Raw genomic sequence first — 20,691 nt, 5'->3', positions numbered from 1 at the left:
TATAATTGATTAGTTGTTTTTGGCATCGTGTAGGCATGGACAGAGAAATCTGTATTAGGGAAAATGGGGCCTTAATATGATGTGCTGTCCAAGGTCTGAAAAGGCAAAACTAGGAGGCATTGTAGCAGGAATGCTGACAAAGTGTATGAAGTAAACATGCTTTGACTTAATCAGGGCCTTGTATGTGGTGGCATTATTGGATGGGGGACAGTATATTAATTTCCCAAGGGCACCAATGGCCCATCTTCTCCTCCTTTTTCTTAATCCTCCAAAACTCTTCCCTCCTTCCGTCCTTGTTCTTAGTCTCTAGGTTGAAGCAGTAATGTTTTAACAGCTGATTCTGCTTTCTGATCAGTTGCCTGCTAGTGAAGATTGTTCATTTTCCCTCTCTCTGGTTCTCCTCCAGAAAAATTCATGGGGAATTGGGAGCAGGAATCAATCAGTCAATTAATAAACATTTATTAAGTGCCTGCTATATGCCAGGCACTGTGCTAAATGCTGGGAGATAGTGAGAGAAAAAATATCTCCACATCAAAGCTGTTGAAGGTGATTTTTGTTGTTATTGTTGTACTTATAATTTTAAATGAGGTGACTCCCAAGTGGCTCTTCTCAATATGTTGAGTATTTTGTGGCAGAGGTGTCAAACTCAAATAGAAATAGAACTCTTAGAAAACCACAAATTGACATTATCTGTGTTGTATTGTATTTCTGTTTTGTGAAACATTTCCCTGGTTCTGGCTGCCCACCTTTGGCTAGTGAGTTTGACAACTCTGCTGGGGTACTCCAAAATTTCCTTTCTGCTTTCAGAAAGTTAAAATAGAGGATCCTGCCAATATAGCTCCCTTCCAGGAATATGATCTGAAACCCAAGCTCTCAAAATCACAATAAGACAATTTGAGCTTTTGAAATAACTCCTTGTGGCCTTCCTTACATTCTTTAAACCTGAACACACACACCCTTCCAAACTATAGATAGCTCAGGAGCCCTTTTCCATGATATACTTAGGTCAGTGTCTATTCAGGGAGCTCTAATGAAAGGCATAGAGTTTCTCACTTATAATATGCCTTCACTTTTCCATGAGGCATTTGCTAGACCAGATTTCCTACACCCTCCCCTGCCCCCTACCATTGAGAGAGGACTCCTCTAGTTGCCTGATCTTTCCATCTAGTGTCTAAATGACAAAATCAACTTTGAGATGCTGAGTTCCTTGAGCCTCAGAAAAGAAACCCTCGTAGGGACCCAGAAGTACTTGGGAAAGAAGGTAGAAAGGAGAAAATGTCAACGCAATTTAAACTCTTATTGATGGGTAAAGGATGGTGAATAGGTTGGAGGCCATGACTCCTTCCTTCCCACTTGGGATTCTCTGTGGTATAAAGGTGACCCTGGGTTCTTGAAGTCTGTGTCACCAACAGCCAAGCTCTGGAAGACCCTAGCAAGCTAGAAAAGTTTCATGGAGAGTCTTGGAGACTGACTCTGCATGGGTCACCACAGGAAGGACCAGTCTTGCTCAAGTATGGAGGGGTCTGTCATCAGGTGATGAATTTTGTAGGGGAGGTGGGGTCACAACAATTCAAGAATTTCCTTTCAAGGCAACTGTGCTATTGAATTGGAGGTGTTCTACTGATATGGAGAGGGGGCAAAATTTGCATCACTGGAGGGGTAACCCAGGGATATTAGAGAGCCTGGAGTTACTGTTTTTTAGATAAAGTAACAAGTCAGCCATTCTTGAGGCCCTAAACGAGACAGTGACCTGAAGTGAAGGTGAGGGAAAGGGAGTCCTTAATGTACCCCTATATGTCCCAAAGTATCATTTATCAAGTCATGGGTTAGCCAACTACAACCTGAGGAGTATTACAATAAAACTTCATTTAAAAATACAAAAGCCATCCTTAGCTTGCAGGTGGTAGGCTGGATTTGGCCCACAGGCTCTAGTTTGCCAACTCCTGCACTAAATAATCAATAGGTTGGGGAATTTCTTCCACAGCTTCAGCCAATGAGTGTAGCAAGGAGTTGGTTTGGAGCACTTTCCAATGGACCTGGACACTTCACTTTGGCTCTATGGGGAAGGCCATGTCCTCTGACCCCTCACCAAATGGTGTCCACTATCAGAGACTCCTGGTTGGTTCCTTGGTCCCTCTGGTAGGGGGTGGGAAAGGTGGCAACCATGGGGAACAAGGGACTCACCAGGAGCTTTTGTCCATGCTTGCCTTTTAGTCAGGGGCCAGAGCCCTTGATCCCCTCCACATGGCACCAAAGTGCATGTACCCAACTGTGCTCCAGCCCTAGATGTGTATAAAGATACACATCTTTGTCAGCAGCAAGTCTCTGTATAGACCAACAGTTGGGATGCCACCAGGGCCCCAATCTCAGGCATATAATCGTTAGGATACCATAGAAAACTATGCCTCCCCACGTAAGACTCCTTAACTAGTGGAGCTCCTGCCAAGTCACTGGGTGACCCATGCTAAGAAGTGACACTCAGGCCAGGCTTGCCTTAGACTCCCATTCAAAGGATAATGTTGTAAGGCTCCACCCTGACCCACCAGCAGAGGGAGCATCATGAAGGAGAGACAGCAGTCATCATGCTTTGTCCAAGATACTTTGCTAAGACATGGGTTTGACTGTTAAAAGAGGGAAGGGAAAAGTACAATTCCTCTCTTCCCCTTCTCTTCCTCCTCTTCTCCCTCTTCCCCTCCCCAGGCGCCCCCTAACCCTAACCCTAAATAGCCCAGAAGCCATCAAGAGATAGTGAGCAATGAAGAGGCCAAGAGAGTGTAGATTTGCTGGAGCAGCTTGAATCTCCTTGCTTTCTTGTTGAAGTCTGGCTCACAATGTACCCCATTTTCTGTTTGTTTTTTGAGCTCTCTGGGAAATGCAGACTCTTTTGTTCCAGCAGTTATCCCTGGCAGATTTTCAGAGCAAAGGGCCTTCTGATCATGGCAGGGGCTGCCCCATATAGGAGCAGACAGGATTCTGGGAAGGCTAGTCAGAAGTATTGAGAGATCCAGGCTGGGGGGATTGGGAGCTTGAGGGTGGTTGGTGGGGCAAGGAATGGGATCTTGCAGATATATTGATATATTTAGCCCTGGTTTGTATACCCTGCTCCAATAAGCTGTCTTCTCCATTTTCCCCCTCCAGGGAGACCTGACAGTGAGTGAATTCCCAGGTACTCTGGAGAATATTACTTTCAGCCCTATTCCTGTGTATCTAGATGATGCTATAGTGCAGGAAGCTCTGAACCCCGGGATCTATGCCCGACTGCTTCTCCAGTTTCTCGTCCAACCATCGGACCTTTGTAGATGGCAGGGCTATGTCTCCTACAGGGGGTCCCCCACCCACTATGCTCTCCCCACCAATCTTACAGCCTACCTTGAGTGCCGACTTTACCATCAGTTTGGCCCCCTCGACTCCAATCAGTGGCTGGATGTGTACAAGAATGTCAATAGAGTTTTGGGCATATGTTGATAAGTTTAAGATTCCTCTCTTTGGGGATCTGCCACCTGGGATGCTTGGAGTGTCCGGCCATCCAGTCACAACTGCCATTGCCTTCAAGGATGCCAGTACCAATGATCACCTAGTGCCTCTGCCGCTGTGTACTCTCACAGCAATAAAACTTCTAGTTAACAGCTTGTTTGTTTGGTGTCCTCCTTGAGGGGTAGCTCTAGGTGGGATGGGAATTGGTGGGGGTTCAGAGAGTTGCTGTGTGCATTATTACATCCATCAGTTTCCCTGGGGCCCTTGGATCCTTCTATCCCCACCCCCACCCCCACTCTCACCCAAGGTTGGCATTGACAGTCTTTAGGGCATTAGAAGACCAATAGCATCTTTGAAAAGAGATGGAGAGGCAGGCTCTATGGGCTGTGAGCATTCTAGTTATCACACATCATTTTCCCCATGGTTCATCTACAAACACATTGACTATATCTCCCTAGTGGTGTGTGTGTTTGGGGGTGTGGGGGTGAATTTGGGGGCACATGAGGGAGTCCTTCCCAAGCTGGCCTGAATTCTATCGAGGAATCTGACCTTCTCCTCTCCTATTTAGTATCCATTTCTCCTCTCCTCCTCCACCTCCCCCCCACTTCCCCTGCCAAGAACAGTGGGTTACTCACTGCTGTACCTTTCAGCTCCAACTTTCCTATCCCTTGACCCAAAGCTTCCCACTGTCCTCCCTTCCTGCCCCTTTGGGAAAAGGTGAGAAGTTTAGATGTCTTAGTCTCTCCCTAAGTGGGTGGCAGATGGCAAATCCTTTGGGGCCAGTGAAGCCTAGAACCCTGAGGAATCTTGGTAAATCCCCATCTCTCACCTAGAGGAGATAGACTGGAAGGTAGGGGGCTGCACCAAAGACCACATGCTTCTGGAACAGGCATCAGAGACATGAAAGGCAAGGGGGAGGTAAGTACTGCTTACTCCAAGGAGGCAGGTAATGATTTCACTTGGTGACCTGTATTTGGGAGAGGCACCACAGATGATGGTATCCTGATATGATCTGTTCTTTTTAGGCCAGAGGGCCATTGAGGGAAATATGTTGGACCAAGATAGCAAGGCAACCCCTGCTTCCTACCTCCCCTGCCTCCCCAGTGTGACAGAAGTTCACCTAGCTTCTTCATACACATAGCCAAGGCTTTGCATGATAGTATGCCCATCTGGACTTGGGCAGTTACTTTTGAGATGTTTATTCAGAAGCCGTGTGATCTTTAGCAAGTGCCTTTTCCTCTCTATCAAATGAAGGGGTTGCACAAGATAATTACTTGGGTCCTTTCTAGTTCAGACACTGAACATCTATGACACTTAGGAGAGACACTTTTTGGTTGCTGTCAGCAGCCAATATAGAACTGGCCTTAGTTTCAAGGATGTTTAGTGTGGGACACTTATCTAAAAATGGTTTTGAAACAGTTCAGGAGAGTCCAGGTAGCATGTGGCTCCTTATCATACACACTCGCTTATGTCAAAGGGAAAAACACTGCCATGAATTATGAACTATTGTGTTTCAGTGCAGGAAGATGCTGGTCAAATGAATGATCTCACAGGTTTTCTCCCTGTCTGCTCACTGGGGGATGAGGGATACGGGTGGGGGTAGGGAGTTGGTTACTTTGCATCAAAGTATTTCAGTGAATTTGAAAAATCGTTTGCCCTCAAGCATTCAATCTAGATCATCTTATAGGTTGGAAGCAACTTTCTTTGTGAAGTACCTTTCCAGCCTGGCAATCGATATTGGCATTCGATCTCCATTGCCGAAGGAGGGAGCCATGGGGCAATGGAAAGAACACTGTCTTGAGGAATCACAAGGACCAAAGTAGGAGTCCTCACCCTGCCATTACTTAGAAGTGGAAGTTAGGCCATTCTCTTCCCATCCATGGACTTGGTTACCTCATATGTAAAATGAAGGGATGGGACCTACAGGAGAGGTCTCTTCCTGCACTGATACTCTACAAGTCCTGAGGAACATGGGAGCATGTCTGTTTCTGTGCCCCCCCCCTTCTCTTTCTCTCTTCTCCTCTCTCTGTCTCTCTCTCTGTCTCTCTCTCTGTCTTTCTGTCTCTCTCTGTCTCTCTCTGTCTCTCTCTCTCTCTCTCTCTCTCTCTCTCTCTCTCTCTCTCTCTCTCTCTCTCTCTCTCCATTCCTTCTCTCCCACTCTCCTTCAAAACTATGGTTTCATCAGTGTGGGGAACTCCTGGTATAGAAACTCCTTCCGCAGATGCAGATTCATCATTGTAGGGAACATTTTGACAAATCTCTGAGTTCAAGTCACCTGGAGCAATGAGAGGTTCAGTGACTTGCCCAGGGTTACACAGCTAATAGGCATCAGATGAAGGACTCAAACCCAGGTCTCCCTGACTGCAGGGAGGGTTCTCTAGTGGCTTAAGTCATGCCCAATTTCCTTTCTGTTAAGAAGTAAAAATGATGCTTCCAATATATGCTGAAGCCAGCGTGGGAGGTGTGATCATCTGGACACCACAGCAAAGTTTCAATAGTATAGCCTTAAAAAATGGTGGCAAGGCTTCAAAAAAGCTATCCCCACAATAGTCAGCATTGTTTATCCTCAGTCAGGACTTTGGTTCATCAACAAAATACCCTTCAATTTTTATAGGCCTATATGTATGTGTATAACACAAAAATTGGACAAGCAAGACTAAGAAGTGGTTTTCACACAGACTCTTGGCTATTTTTTTTAACATAAACATCAGTACCGTACAATTTGGCCCACTTTGGAACTAAACAGCCTGAGTTTAACTCTTTTCTAGCTTTGTGACCCCTGAGCAAATCATCTCTCTTCTCTGGGTCCCAGCTTTCTCTTCTATAAGGTGGAGACCATGACACTTGGACTTCCCATCTTGAAAAGTGTTGCAAGGCATAAGGGGAAAAAATGAGCTACCCTTTTTTTAAACTCAGAGGCAATGCCTTGGCAGGGGAACATACACCCCATCAGGAAAGTCTCTTGTTTCTTTTGCCCTATTCTAGAGATCTTAAAGGCAAAGGCAGTGGGTCAGGTAATTGCCTCCAGCAGGAGGAAAGGGACTAAGAAAGGACGGCCCACTTCCTAGGAAAATTGCTTTGAGAAGGATTAAGGTGTTCAAAGAGATTTATTCTTCTGATTCAGCTGCTGCTTTAGTCTCAGCAGCAGGAGTAGACTCTGAGGTATTGGGGGTGCATCTGTCCGCACTCACTTAACCCAGAGAGATCTTCAGTGAATTCTAATCCCAATGTCATACAGTGTGGTCATATGACCTTTTAATCATGCCAATAGCCAAGGTGGAAATGTGCTGTGTGATTTCCGAGAGTCATGGAAATTGAACATCGATTTAAGAACTAATCGCTGCACCTCCCATCCCCCATCCCACATAAACATGCACGCACGTATAGAGACACACATACATATGCATGAACACCCCTCTCCTCTCTACTTTTCCCCCACAGTGTCAATCTTAGATTGTTTATGACACCTTTCCACTGTACTCATTGCCTTCTTTACCATTTTTTTCCATTCTGAAGTAGTTGTAATACCATCCCTACCTGGTTTTTTTCTGCATTCATTTTTTCTCTTATTTCTAGGTGTTATTTCTGTTATTGAAAATGGGTGGGTTTTTTTTCAGGGATCAGGCAGGGAAAATGGCCAGAATTGGACTTGTGACTGGGATTTTTGATAGGATCTGTCCTCTTCCTCCTCAACATGGTGATATTTGGTATCATGTGAGGTTTGAGGCATAGGAAAGGAAAGTCAGAGGAAGATTTTGGGGAGTATATTTAGGAAGCAGGTGCTGCTATTAAGAAGGTGAAGCTTTGTCGGTTACCCAAGTTGCCAAGCTTACTCAGTGTGAAATTGACGTGTTACCCCCATTAGTGATGAGGCAGAATCTGTTTTCTCAAGGAGAAATCTGAAGAGGGAATCAAGTGTAGCCTTGTTAACGTGTAAAATAGCAAAGCTTTAAGATGTGTCATTATTAGACTATATTGGTTGTAGGCATTACTTTCTCTACCTGATTTTTATTTACTTTAGTGTTTTATTAGCCGTTGAATGAATAAAATGGGCTGGACCATTGACATCAAGGTAAATATGGCTAAAAAGTAGCTTGGTATATTGGAGCAAGCACTGGGCTAAAAACCAGGTCATAGGTTCATAGATTTAGAGAAGGAAAGCCTGTTAGAAATAATCTAGTCCAACCCCCTTAGTTATTACAGGTGAGGCCCACAGAAGTTGAACAATTTACTCAAAGGCACATATGAAGCAAGTGGCAGAGTTGGGATTTGAACTCAGGTCCCTGGACTCCAAATCTAGGATTCTTTCCACTCTCCTCTGCCAGGGCTCTTTTTATTCTCCTCTGCTATCTTTCTGGGTCCAGTTCCTGGCTTTGCCACTTGCTGGCTTGGAGACGTTGGGTGAGTCTCTTCCCTTAATAAGGATCTCCTTTACTTCCTTTGTAAAATAAGGGGCTAAATGATCTCTCTTCGGCCCAATATGCTGTTATTCTGAATCCATTTCTAGATTTGAATACTGGCTTGATTTTCTCTGCTTTATTGGATAAGGTTTGGAGAGGCTACTTTTCCTAGGAAATCAAATGAAAGGATTCTCCCTTACCTTAAGACCAATGGAGTAAGGGGGCAAAACACTTCCTTAGAAAAGTGGGCAACTCTTTTACCAGGACTTCTTCTAGGCCTCTTCAGTGAACACTCTAGCTGGCATATATATCAGCTTGAAATGATGACTTGAGCAGAAGTTGTTAGGTTTGTCTAGTGGAAACTCAGTCTGATTTGTGTTGATTTTGCTAAGGCTGGCCCAGTTACCTTCCTCTGAACCAATGGTTACTGAGTGGCAGGTCTGTCATGTTGGGGTTACTCATCTGGAGAGAGGAGGCATTCTGGTGTAGATTCATTAGTGAGAGACTGTGGCTGTGTAACTTGACCAGAGCATTGGGAATGAGATTATGTCTGGATGGGCGGATTTTGGACAAGAGTCTACTCAGAAACCAAGATTATTTTCCTCCAGAAACAGGGGCATTTTCCCTTACAATACAAATTGTTCCCATGGTTCTGTGATCTCCTCAGTGGAGAAGTTCCTTCCAGTGACAGAGATCGCAACCCTTCCATGCCTGACCTGGGTGACTCTGGTTCATTTCTTCCCATAAGGCCCCCACAGGAGTCTTCCTCTACGAATGGTGAATTTTAGCTCAAGATATGGAGAAAAGAATATCACCCCATCTTCTCCCCAACCCCCAAAGACCAGTGACCTATTTTCCATTTTCCAGCACTATCTTAGCTACAGAAAATAACTTAATTTTCCAAGCTGATGTGTCATGTTGGGCTTAAAATTCTCAGTGTTACTTTTGAAAAATGTTACATATTTATATTTCTTTGGTTTCTGCATTTCTCTTTTTCTTCCCACCCTTTGTGCATTTGTGACCAAGGTAACGCAACGCCTCCCCTCCTCAGGAGCATCTACTATCTTCATGCTTTCTCAAACTTCCAGCAATCACAGTTTCTCTTGGAGTGAATAAGGTGATTTATTTTCTTACTGTCTACAAACTGCCTTGCCTTCTGCTTTGCTTTGCATCTTTATTTTGTCCTCTTTATGGAAAAAAAAATGACTCCTTAGGGCTCATTTCCACCTCCTCTATTGATGCATAGTATATTTTGTCAGCTTTGAAAAGATCATGTGTTTCACCTTCTAAAATTGACAGCCTGGAGAGGAAGCAATTTACAAGAACTTGGGCTATAAGTCATTTGAATGGTTGCTAGGTACACAGCAGGGCTTGGAACTTTTTTCTCCCCCTTGAGAGGTAGATAGGTATAGTGCAAAGAGTGATGGACTTAAGAGTCAGAAGACTTGGATTTGGGTCCCATCTCTGCCACTCACTCACTGTGTAGCCTTGGGCAAGTGACTTCATTTCTATCAGCCTCAGTTGCTTCCTCTGTAAGATGAGGATGATTGTACTTCCCCTGTGTAGTTCACAGGACAATTATGAGGAAAGCAGAAACTGGGAAAGGGCCTGTTTATCAAGATGGCATCCCTTGCCCAGATTTTTGCCTTGAGTACCCCACGTGGCCCTAGCATAATGCATTAAATGGCAATGAAAAGGATGGTAAGTCTTATCAGCAAAACCTTATGCTTACCATGTTCTTTGCCGGGGCCATTTGCAGACACCCAAGTTCAACTTCCAGCCTGAAAATCAGATTAAAAGTTGAGTTTTCAAAAACCCAACAAGATTAGTCGGTGAGCTATGAAAATGATTGTTGAGCTTAGTCCTTGGTGTATGATGGGAAATGGCTAGTGCATGTTGGAAGTCGTTCACTGTGTGCCACCAGGTAGGTTGCAAGAACTTCAAATGCTCTAAGTATTTTTGCCTCACCATTGCAGAAAAAATCTGAACTGTAGAAAAGCATCTGATTCATTATCAGCCAGACCTTCGGTCAGACCTCTCCTTTTACGAACATTCTCAGACGAATCTAATGTATTGTAACAGGTACCTCCTCATACTAAAAAAGTAGGATGGCTTTTCATGACAAACATTAACACCATTAAGAGGAAAAAAAATGAAATGTTACTCCTTTGGTTTCTGCTGTCAGTGTGATGCTCTCTGTAGTCTTTGAGAAGCATAAAGATGTAGGCCTTGGAATACAGTGGGCAGTTTCTGAAAATGTGGTTGAACCTTGGAAAGCATAGGGGAGGAATGTTCAGAGCTTGAAAAGCAATTCACAATTCATCCAGCATTCAGTAATTATTCCTCATGTTCTAGGCACTGTCCTAGGTGCTGGGGAAATAAGGAAAAAAATTTCTTTTTCATTTAAAGACAGACTTCCCCTCATGTAGCTTACGTTCTACCAAGCCATTTTAACCAGTGAGGCACATTTATCGTGAATATGAAGATTTGGAAAGTGGAAAAATATGTATTCCAAGATCACATCTATAGAATAACAAATTAGTTTTAGCGTTGCATGCTTGTTAGAATTAGGGGATTACCATTCAGTGTGTCTGTGCCTCTTCTTACTGTTGGTCCTGTCTCCAAAGGTATGTTAAACGTCTTTGTAAATTACTCATTCTAAAAAATGTAGCCAGATTAACCACTTTACCCCTAATTATAGTTTTATGTGTTTGGGGGCTTGGGATTTATTTTTTTAATGTCAAGTTTTATTCAAGCTTCAAGTCTCTGGTAAAAACTTCCCAGCTATTTGGGTCAATACTGGGATAAACATACTAGTGGGTCCTTTTCTACAAAACGATATCAATGGGGCAACATCTGGCTGAACGGCTTAGCCCCTAATGTTGGGGCAGAATGAGTAAGTGCATGCTTTGCTGCAGGCTCATCTTTGGAGTTTGTACCCTTTACATTAGCATACATAAACTTCCTGGGGGAAATACTTGGGGGAGCAGTACTCACAGTGCATCCTAGTGCTTCCTATTCATCTTATATCATCTCATTACTGAGCTCTCCCCTTGCCTGCTTGTCAATGGGAAAATGTCTACCGGCAGGTTAGGAGGTAGCCATCTATACATAGTACTGAAACAAAATCTGGATGTTACTTTTTTTCACCCATAGGGCCACTTTGAGGATGGCCTTTGAAAATCCAACCTTATAATTTTGGTTGTACTAAGGAGAAAATTGGACCTGGGGTCAGAAGACCTTGGACACAATTTCTTCCTTGGGCCCTTATAGGGGTCACATGGTATCAACAATTCAATTTAATAGGTATTTAAAAAATGAAGTAGCCCTGTCCTCGATGGGGTTATATTCTACTGGTCATAGATATGAAGATGCTCTCTAAAGTACAACATACTACAGACAAATTTCCTTTTCCCCTCATGACTCATACCATGTTACCATGGAAAGCTACTACCACCTGGATGACCTTGTGCAAATGACTTCCCCTCCCTGAGTCACGGTTTCTTCCTTTGTGAAATGAAGGGGCTGGATTAAGGGCCCTTCCAGCTCTAAATCCTATAAACTGAATGGCTCAACCCCCTTGTTTTACAGAGGAGGAAACTGAGACCCAGGGATGTGAACAGGCTCATCTCAAGCCATGTAGCCAAAAAGTGCCAAGATCATAGAGCCAAATCTTCTTTAGCCAAAACTTGGGTTACCCAACTCCCAGCCCTGCATTCTTCTCATTATGCCAATATTGTCCTCTGAGTCAGATGGTAGTCTACCCTGTGTTGTGCATTAATCTCTGTCGTCTGCTGCTTTATTGGGGGGAGCAGACAGTTTCATTTGGCCCAAGTGCTGCTCTGGGCCTCCTTTATCTTTTTGGAATGACTCAGTCACTGATTAGTTTTCCCTAGTAAATGAATTGGCTTCCCAGTCCTCCTGACAGGTACTCGTTGGCAGCTGGTAGTTTTTTCCCCCTCTGGGATAGACTTGTCCTGCCTTGTTTTTATTTAAGGCTATATCCCCCTATCTAGCTTTTTGGGCCTTAATTTCCAGGTCAGGTGTTGAGGCTGCATAAGAAACCTAGACTTAGGCTGCGCTGGGATTTACTCCTCCACTTGTATCTTGCTAGAATAAGAATGGATGAGCTGATGGAGTTTTCGTTTTGTTTTATTTTGTTTCGTTTTCACAAAAGTTGATGTGATTGCTCTCTCTAGAAAGAGTGGCAACATGACGAAAGAGCACTGGGTTTGATGTCAGAAGACTTGAGTTCAAATCCCATCTCTGCTGTTTATTCTCTGTGTGATCTTGGGCAAGTCACTTCACTGGCCTCAGTTTCCTCTTCTGTAAAATGACCCAGTTGAACTTGATGACCTCTCAGGTCCCAGCATGCTCAAAATCTATGATTTCTACCTTAGATGTCAGAGCTATCTCAGTCCCTTGCCAGCTGTTTGACCTTAGGCCAGCTCCTTCCCCTCTTTGACTGTATTTTCATCTTTCCACTTCCACAATGATAAGAATCACAGAGTTTGAAGTTCATTGGATCATAGATTTAGATCGAGAAGGTCTCACAGAGAGATCATCTAGTCATTAGGATCCTAGATCTTGAGCTGAAAGGAACCTCCCAGGTCATCTAGTCCAAGCCCCTCATTTTATACAGGAAATAACTGGGGCCCAGGAGGAAGGTGACATGCCCAAGATCACGCCTAGGATCATAGGTCTAGAGCTGGAAGGAACCTCAGAGTCCATCCAGTCCATCCCAAACCCTTCATTTTACAGAGGAGGAAGCTGAGGCCCAGCCAAGGGAAGTGACTTGCCCAGGTCCACACAGATAGTAAGTGGCAGATCCCGGATTCTAACCCAGGTGCTCTGACTCCAGATCCACCCCGCCTTTCTTGGGTCAAAATTGTTAGGCAAACCTTGGAGCAGCCCAAGAGCAAAGTAAGTCTGAAGCTACTCAATCGTGAATGACAGAGGGTTTATTGTCTTTATTTTTCCTCTCCTCTTTTATTTTTCTTTTTGTTGTGAATAAAACTTGGCACTTTCTTAAGGCAGTACCATATATCTCTTCACAAAATGTTCTATTTGATTGGCTTTTCCAACATGCCTACAAGTCGGCTATGCAGGTGCATTTAAGTGAACCTTTGAAATAAGTGTGTCTTTTGAAAATTTTTTCAGACCTCGCATTTGGAGATACCTATGTTAGTGTCCTACAAGACTATTCGCAATGGTTACATCTAAGACAAGATGCTGGAAGAGGCTGCTGCAGAAAATGTTATCATCTCAGGATACTTGAAATGTAACAACTTGAACTCATGCCTGTTTTCACTTCTGGGGCCCAGGAGAAAGTCCCTCTGTGAACGAACTGACTTGAAATCCTTAAATGATAACGCCATTCTTGTAAGCAGTCTTATTCCTCTGAAATGTCATGGGTGAGGGGTGGGTATTACTAGGGCAAAAATCTTGGAAGTCTAAGAAATGCATACCATCGAGATTAGCTAAAATTCGACTGTAACTCAACAAACTAATACAAATGACAAAATGGGTGCTTAAAACAAAACATCCTTAACTCAAGCAATGAGTTAAAGAACATGGAATTTAAACGCTGTAATGTAGGAATCATGTAATGAGAATGAATGCATTTTGCTGACACTGTTTTGCCTGGCAAAAGAAATAGCCTGTCTCAATCACTCGTTTTTGTTTTCTCCTGCTGAATGAGATAATATTTAGGTCATCAAACTCCTCCAAAAGTAGTATATGAAAAGGTTGGAGTAAATGTTTTTCATTGTGAAATGTGTTGATTACAAAACCCCCTCTGTGTATCGGGGAGCTGTTCAGTGTTCTCTGTTTGCGCACATGCCAAATCGTGTCCTGCTCTGACAAACTCGCTGGAAAAACCTCTATGTCAAACACCTCTGTGGAGAGAAGGTTAGCAGTAGATAATTCTGCCGAAGAAGGAAGCTTGGTCCTTGCCTTTTTCTGTTCTGCTGATCAAACACCACTCTGAGTGTTTTATTAGATTTGAAAATACTTCATCACTGTTTCATATCACATAAGGTTATTTAAAGTCATTTTGAAGCAAACGGAACACAAGTCATTGCTATGAACATGAGAGAGGAAGGTGGGTAAAAACTATATTTGCACAAAAAAATCAATGTAATCATAACATTGTATGTTTTATGTTGAGAAGGAAGAAGTTTGTGATGTCTGTTAGAAACCTGCTGTCTGTGAATTAATGTCACGCTAAGATTGCTGCTCAATCCCTTAGACCATGACAGGGTCACCAAGAATCTCGTCTTCTCTCGTCTGGCTCAAGTCATGGTAGACCCAAGTTCCGTTGGCCTGTGTGGAAGATGTAACTCCTATAAAAAGTTAGTAGAAAATGTGGAAATAAATGAGAACTATATACACTTTTTTTTTTAACCAACCAACCAACCAAATATGTATATATATATTTTTATAAAGGTGATTACATTTGATTTTTAAATTGAAACAGTCTTTTAGAAATATTTTCATGTCAGTTTTCAATTCTGTTTGATTCGCCATCTGGCATACCAATTATTGTTTGTAATGTCTTTTATCTTGGTTTAAAAATCTGATTGGTGCAATTTCTATTGATACATTTAGCACGGTTTCTTCTATCGTTTTTTGTCCATGTTTATGTGGAATCTTTTGTAAATGCTAGGACCGGTGCAATTTTGGTTATCGGACCCCATTCCAGTCTTGACTGATCATTTTTTCCTATTTTCCTAGGTGCTCATTCATCAGTATTATATTTGTATATTTTGTCAGGTATAGTGTAATGCCTACCAAAATGTACTACAAACAGAATGAGAAATGTTCAAAGGAAGGGAAAATGTTTGCTCTTTGAGGTTTGATTTTGCCCTTCTTGTGTTGGGTAAGAGAAAGCAAGCCCCTTCTGAGGGTAGTGGGTACAATGAAGAGATCTAGATCTGAAGTCAAGAGTACGTGGATTAAAGTCCGAGTTCTGCCACTTACTATCTGGGTGACCTTGGGCAAGTCCCTTCCCCTCTCTGATCCTGAGTTTACTTCTTTGTAGAGTGACAAAAATGGATTAGATAGCTTCACAAACCCTTTCTAGCTTGAATCTCCCATTATATGAACTGTGGACACTGTGAATACACATAACAGAGGGGAAGGAAAGATTTCTTTCAGAACTATTGTGAAGAACTATTGTAGATATTCATACCAGTGTGGCTAAAAAACCCCCAAGGTAGAATATGTCTCTATTTCTAGGGGCTACGAGCAAGAATTTCAAGTCCCATTTTGAAAGTAAAAGAAAAGAAAGTGTGAATCCATCCTTCCACCATCGATTATAGTCATGCATTCATTCAAATAATATTTACCATGTGTGAGGCACATATCATTTGTCATGCTGTATTGCACACAGTTGAGCGTGGTAATGAATTGACCATCGTACATGCCTGTTGTAGGCATCTGTCATTTTTTTTTTGCAGATTTTATTAATGAATCAAAAGAGCCCAGCATAGGGTCACTGTTGGAGGGTAGAGGAAGCAAAAAAAAAAGTATGGGAAGAATGCTGTCTAGTGTGGCTAGTAATAGTTTGCAGCTCTTTGACCACTCTATTTAAGCCATGCTGGCAGGAAGGGAAAGGCATGATAGAATGGGCTACCCTGTGTTTGCATAATTTGGAATCATCTGAAGTAGAATTTCCATGTCAAGTCGTTCAGAATTGTTCTCCAAAGTAGGAAGATGGGATACTCTGAGCGAAGACCATGTATTCCTTCAATACCGACTACATTCACACCAGCGAGATGTAAAACTGCAAAACTCCTCAAGGTGCTTAGCTGTGGAATAGGCTGCTCCTGTGCCTGTGTCGTATATTGATGTGTAAGTCTTGTGCATTGTGCAGCTTGCAAAGGTGGAACTCCGATGTCATGGGGTTTTTTCCCACCTAAGCAATTTTATACATTCACATGGTGGCTTTCTATAACAGAGACTGAATGTGAATGCTACTTTTTATGAATGCAAATCGTCTTTTTCATTACCAAAATTTTTCGTTTGATGTAATCAATAAACTTTGGTATGATCTCATTAACTTCTTGGCCTGGTTGTTTTTTAAAGATGCCAAGTTGGCGGTGGAATTGTCTGGGAGCTTAATTAAGTTTCATCTGTTCAGGGAGAGGGAAATAAGAATATTTCATTCCCTTGCAAAGTGCAACATGTAGCTGATACATAATAATAAGAAAAATACAGGCAGAAGTCACTATCATCCATAACATCCTACTACTGGCATTGTCCTGAAGACATTTTCATCTAGCCAATAGAAAACTAGCCTGCATTCTCATTTGTTGGTTTGATTACCACCTCCAACCCCACTCCTACCCCTCACCCAATCCAGTCAATTTATCCAGCTGTGTGAAATTTCACCAGATATTAAATATAGGCATAGTGACAGGATGATGACTTGTCCTGGAATGACTTCTATATGCACTCCATGGAACATGAAGAAGAAGCATAAAGCAATAGCTCACCATTCCATGTATATCTACATCATGCTCTCAGATTTGAAAAGTGCTTTATATCCCCGATCTCATTAATTATCAGCAATAAGTTTTGCAAAGTGTTTTATATGCATGGTCTTATTTAACACCAAAAACAATAACGACTCACATTCAGAATGTTTTATGGTTTGCAAAGAGTACTTTACATGACACATGATCTCATTAATTCTCAATAATAACAGACGCTTCAATTACACTTTCAGTTTTGCAAAGTGTTTTCCATGCGTTATCTTTAGCAACAAAATAATAATAGCTGACATTCATGTAGCACTTTCTGCATTTGCAAGGAACACTTTTTATACATGATCTCATTTGTTTTTCACAACAAGACTGTATGAGGAAGGTGCTATTATTATCCCCATTTTATAGGTGAGGAAACTGAGGTCACTGAGGAAATGAAGCCACCTCCTCAGGTTCACGTAGGTAATTGTTGAGGCAGAATGTCAACCAGGTTTTCCTGGGTCTAAGCCTAATGCTTTGTTTATTATACCACATATCATTACTTTGAAATATATCTCTTGTTTTATCATTTCATATAACCTGTACTACCCGTGTTACTGCAATGGCCATTACTGTGAATCTAGGTCTAAGATTAGAGCAATTACAACTTCCTTGGGCCTGCGGGAATCACCCTGGCCCTGGAAATGTGGCCTGCACCTGATCCCAGGCAAAGAAAGCATGGAGTGTGGGATGTTAACACCACCTGGGCCAAGCTGAGCTTGTACCAAGTCCCCCTTTACCTAGAGACCCTACTTAAACTGAAACTTGCACCCCCCACAAGGGAAAAAGTTTCTCAACTCTAACAGAAGTTCCATCTGTTTAATGCAGACCCCCGGCACCTGCTGTCACATCCTTAGAAGTTGGGACATTCTTGGGGTCAACTGCGGGGAATAGCTGTGACTGTTTAAAGCCACTCACCTAGAGAATAACTTCCATCTCCATATGTCCCTCTGTATAACCTATGCTAGGAAGCTAATAGCTGCCATGTGTCATTGTATCAGATCAGGGGAATCCTTTGAACCTAGGAATACATCACCCATTGGATAATAAAGAAAAGGGGAAGAAATGTGTGATAAATCAGTACAGGGACATTTGATAGGAGGCAGCCACGTTATTTTTTTTTTTTAAACATTTCCACATTAGTCATGTAAAAGAAGAATCGGAATGAAAGGAAAAAAAAAACTACAAGAGAGAAAAAGAAAATAGTTGGCTTCAATCTGCATTTAGACTTCATAGTTCTTTATCTGGATGTAGACAGCATATTCCATCTCGAGTCTTTTGGAATTGTCTTAGATTATTGGATTACTGAGGAAAGCCAAGTCTATCAGAGCTAGTCATCACATAATGTGGCTGTTACTGTGTACAATGTTCTCCTGGTTCTGCTCACTTCACTCAGCATCAGTTCATGTAAGTCCAGGTTTTTTTGAAGTCTACCTGCTCATCATTTCTTATAGCACAATAATATTCCATTACATTCATATGCCATAACTTGTTCAGCCATTCCTCAATTGAAGAGCATCCTCTCAATTTCCAATTCCTTGTCACCACAAAAAGAACTGCTATAAATAATATTTTTGTACATGTGGGTCCTTTTCCCTTTTCGATGATGTTTTTGGGATACAGACCTACTAGTGGTAGTGCTGGATCTAGGGTATGCAGAGTTTTATAGCCCTTTGGGCATAGTTCTAAATTGCTCTCCACAATGGTTAGATCAGTTCACAACTCCACCAACAATGCATTAGTGTTTCAATTTCCCCACATCATCTGCAACATTTATCATTTTCTTTTTTTGTCATATTAGCCAATCTGATGGGTGTGAGGTAGTACCTCAGAGTTTTAATGTTCATTTCTCTAATCAATACTTATTTAGATAATTTTTTCATATGACAATAGATAGCTTTGATTTCTTTATCTGAAAATTGCCTCTTCATATCTTTTGACCATTTATCAATTGGGGAATGACTTTCATTCTTACAAATTTGACTCAAACAAATTTGTAAGAATTTTAGAAATTATTATTATTATTATCATTATTTTAGAAATGAAGTCTTTATCAGAGATGCTGGCTGTAAAAATTTTTTCCCAGCTTTCAGAGGCAGTTATGTTATAATGGGAACCCAGAGTACTAAGCTTCAGAGGATCAGGCCTCAAGGGTTACTTTTAGAAGGAATTAGCTGTGAGTCCCTGGGTGGATCACTTAAACTCTGGACCTCAGTTTTTCCCCTAAAAGAAAGAAGGGTGAACTACATTAGCTATGAAGTTCTAACTCTGACAGTATAAGACTATAGTAGGATAATACTAGTTCACTCTTAAATAAGGGTGATGTTTAGTTGGAGGCAGTATAGTTTAGTGGCTAGGGTTCTGGCTTTCAAATTGAGAAAGTCCTGGGTTCAAAGCTCACTTTTGACACTGTCTGCTCATAGCTCAGAGTAAGTTATATAATATTGATATACTTTGGACAGCTGTTTAGCTGTCAATTAACCCTAGGTGAGGCTTCCTATTTTGGGTTCATGAACTTTTTTAGCTAATATTTAAGTTTTTCCCCAATTACATGTAAAAATAATTTTTCACATTCATTTTTTAGAAAGTTTTGCATTCCAGTTTTTATGCCTCCCTCCCTACCTGAGACCATAAGCTATCTGATATAGTGCAGTATAGTCTTTGGCAGGCTACCAAGATGGGGAGGATTTGAGTACAGATTTGTCAAGAGACCATGTGGCTCTGGCACCTGAAGGCCAACTTGCTTAAGCTCAGAGAGGCTCATCACCAGAGTGCTGGACATTGGTTGATGAATCTTCCCATCCTGAAGATTCATGAAGATGGTTTAGGAAGATATAGGAGGCTGTGAACCCAAATAAAGTCAGTTTTTTTCAAAACGAACCCCATGAGGCAGATACTGAAGACAGAACTGGTAATAGTAAAATGTTACCCCTGCTTTATAGTTTATGACATCATTAGATCTGGAGATTATAGAGCTGGATGGCACCTCAGAGATCACCAAATCCAACTCCCTTTTTACAGATGAGGAAACAGGCACAGAGAAGTCAAGTGACTTGCCCAATGTTATACATAGGATTGTAAGGTCACAGATTTAGAGCAAAACGGTACCTCAGAGACCATCTAATCCAACTTTCATTTTTAAAGATGAGGAAATTGAGACTAGGGAGGTTAAACCTAGGTAAATGCAACTGCCTCATCTCAAAATGAGATCTAATATATATATATGTATGTGTGTGTGCATGTGTGTGTGTGTGTATGTATGTATGTATGTATATTCTAATGCATCCACAACCAAGGATGGTAAAGAAAGAAAAGCATCTATGTTGTATGCCTGCCCTACTCCAGGTGTAAACTACATTTAGACAAGTAACAAAGTTTTTAAAAACAGGCAAGCAAGCAAGAAGCAAACATGTATTAAGTGCTTAATGTATACTAGGCACTGTGCTACACCCTAGAGATACGAAAAATACAGACAAAAAGAAGTGCAGTCTCTAGTCTCAAGGAGTTTATACTCTAATGGAGGAACACAACACACCCAAGAATGCTGAAAATTGGGAGGGAGGAGGAGCTTGTGGGGGGATATAGGTGTCAAAATCAAGAGAGTCAAAAGCAGCTGTGAAGAAAATGAAGGATAACTGGCCTGGATCCCTCCCCCAAGAAGAACTCATCAAAGAGAGAGGGCGCTGACTTTATGGAGGGACATGCTGGGGTGAGAAGGTAGAGAAGAAACGGAAATTCTAGAGAGTAATAAGCAGAATCCAGAGGGGAAATCGTTGCATATGAATTCGTATCCCAGTTCCTCTGATGTATAAAGATCAAAACTGAAATGATTTTGCTCTTCCTGTCAAACAAATGAATGAGGAAACTGAGGCACAGAGATTTGAAGAGATTGCTCTAAGTCACATCTTGTGATTGAACTGACACTTGAACTGAGTTAGTTGGAGTTCCAGTACATCTTTGATTTTTACCTCATCCCTATTTTTGAATACATCTCTCAGGCTCCTTCCTCCTCCCCAGTGAGCCAGTCCTTGCAACAAAGAATAAAAAATAGCAAGTGAAAAAAATGCCCTTTTCACTAGACCAAACTGTCTTGAACATGGATAAAAAGACTAATTAAGCTACAGATATGGATTGACAATGCACAAGGCAGTGGGCAAACCTGTTAATTGGAGACCACAGTAACTAGTATGCAAGAGCCTCATTGATCAGTGCTGACCAGAAGTATTGCCCAATATTGCAATGAGATGGTGAGAGGCCAGAGTGAAGGGGCAGAACTAAGATGGTGGAAA

At 41.9% G+C, this 20,691-nt stretch overlaps 1 protein-coding gene across 6 annotated transcripts in view; it reads left to right on the top strand.

Moving 5' to 3' along the window:
* Window positions 1–15,936, top strand: part of ATP11C (ATPase phospholipid transporting 11C) — a 214,468-nt gene extending 198,532 nt beyond the window's left edge. For 3 of the 6 annotated variants that reach the window (XM_072626287.1, XM_072626286.1, XM_072626288.1), the window contains exon 29: window positions 3,139–3,626. In XM_072626287.1, coding sequence (XP_072482388.1) covers window positions 3,139–3,465 — 327 coding nt within the window. In that variant the 3' untranslated portion in view covers window positions 3,466–3,626. The other 3 variants (XR_011971071.1, XM_072626289.1, XM_072626290.1) reach the window with 3 other exon arrangements.
* Window positions 15,937–20,691: the final 4,755 nt, after the last annotated feature.

The sequence above is a fragment of the Notamacropus eugenii genome, chromosome X (genome assembly GCF_028372415.1).
Source record: "Notamacropus eugenii isolate mMacEug1 chromosome X, mMacEug1.pri_v2, whole genome shotgun sequence".
Lineage (NCBI taxonomy): Eukaryota > Metazoa > Chordata > Mammalia > Diprotodontia > Macropodidae > Notamacropus > Notamacropus eugenii.
The sequence above is the reverse complement of the archived record's forward strand: the minus strand, read 5'-3'. Positions and strand labels throughout refer to the sequence as shown.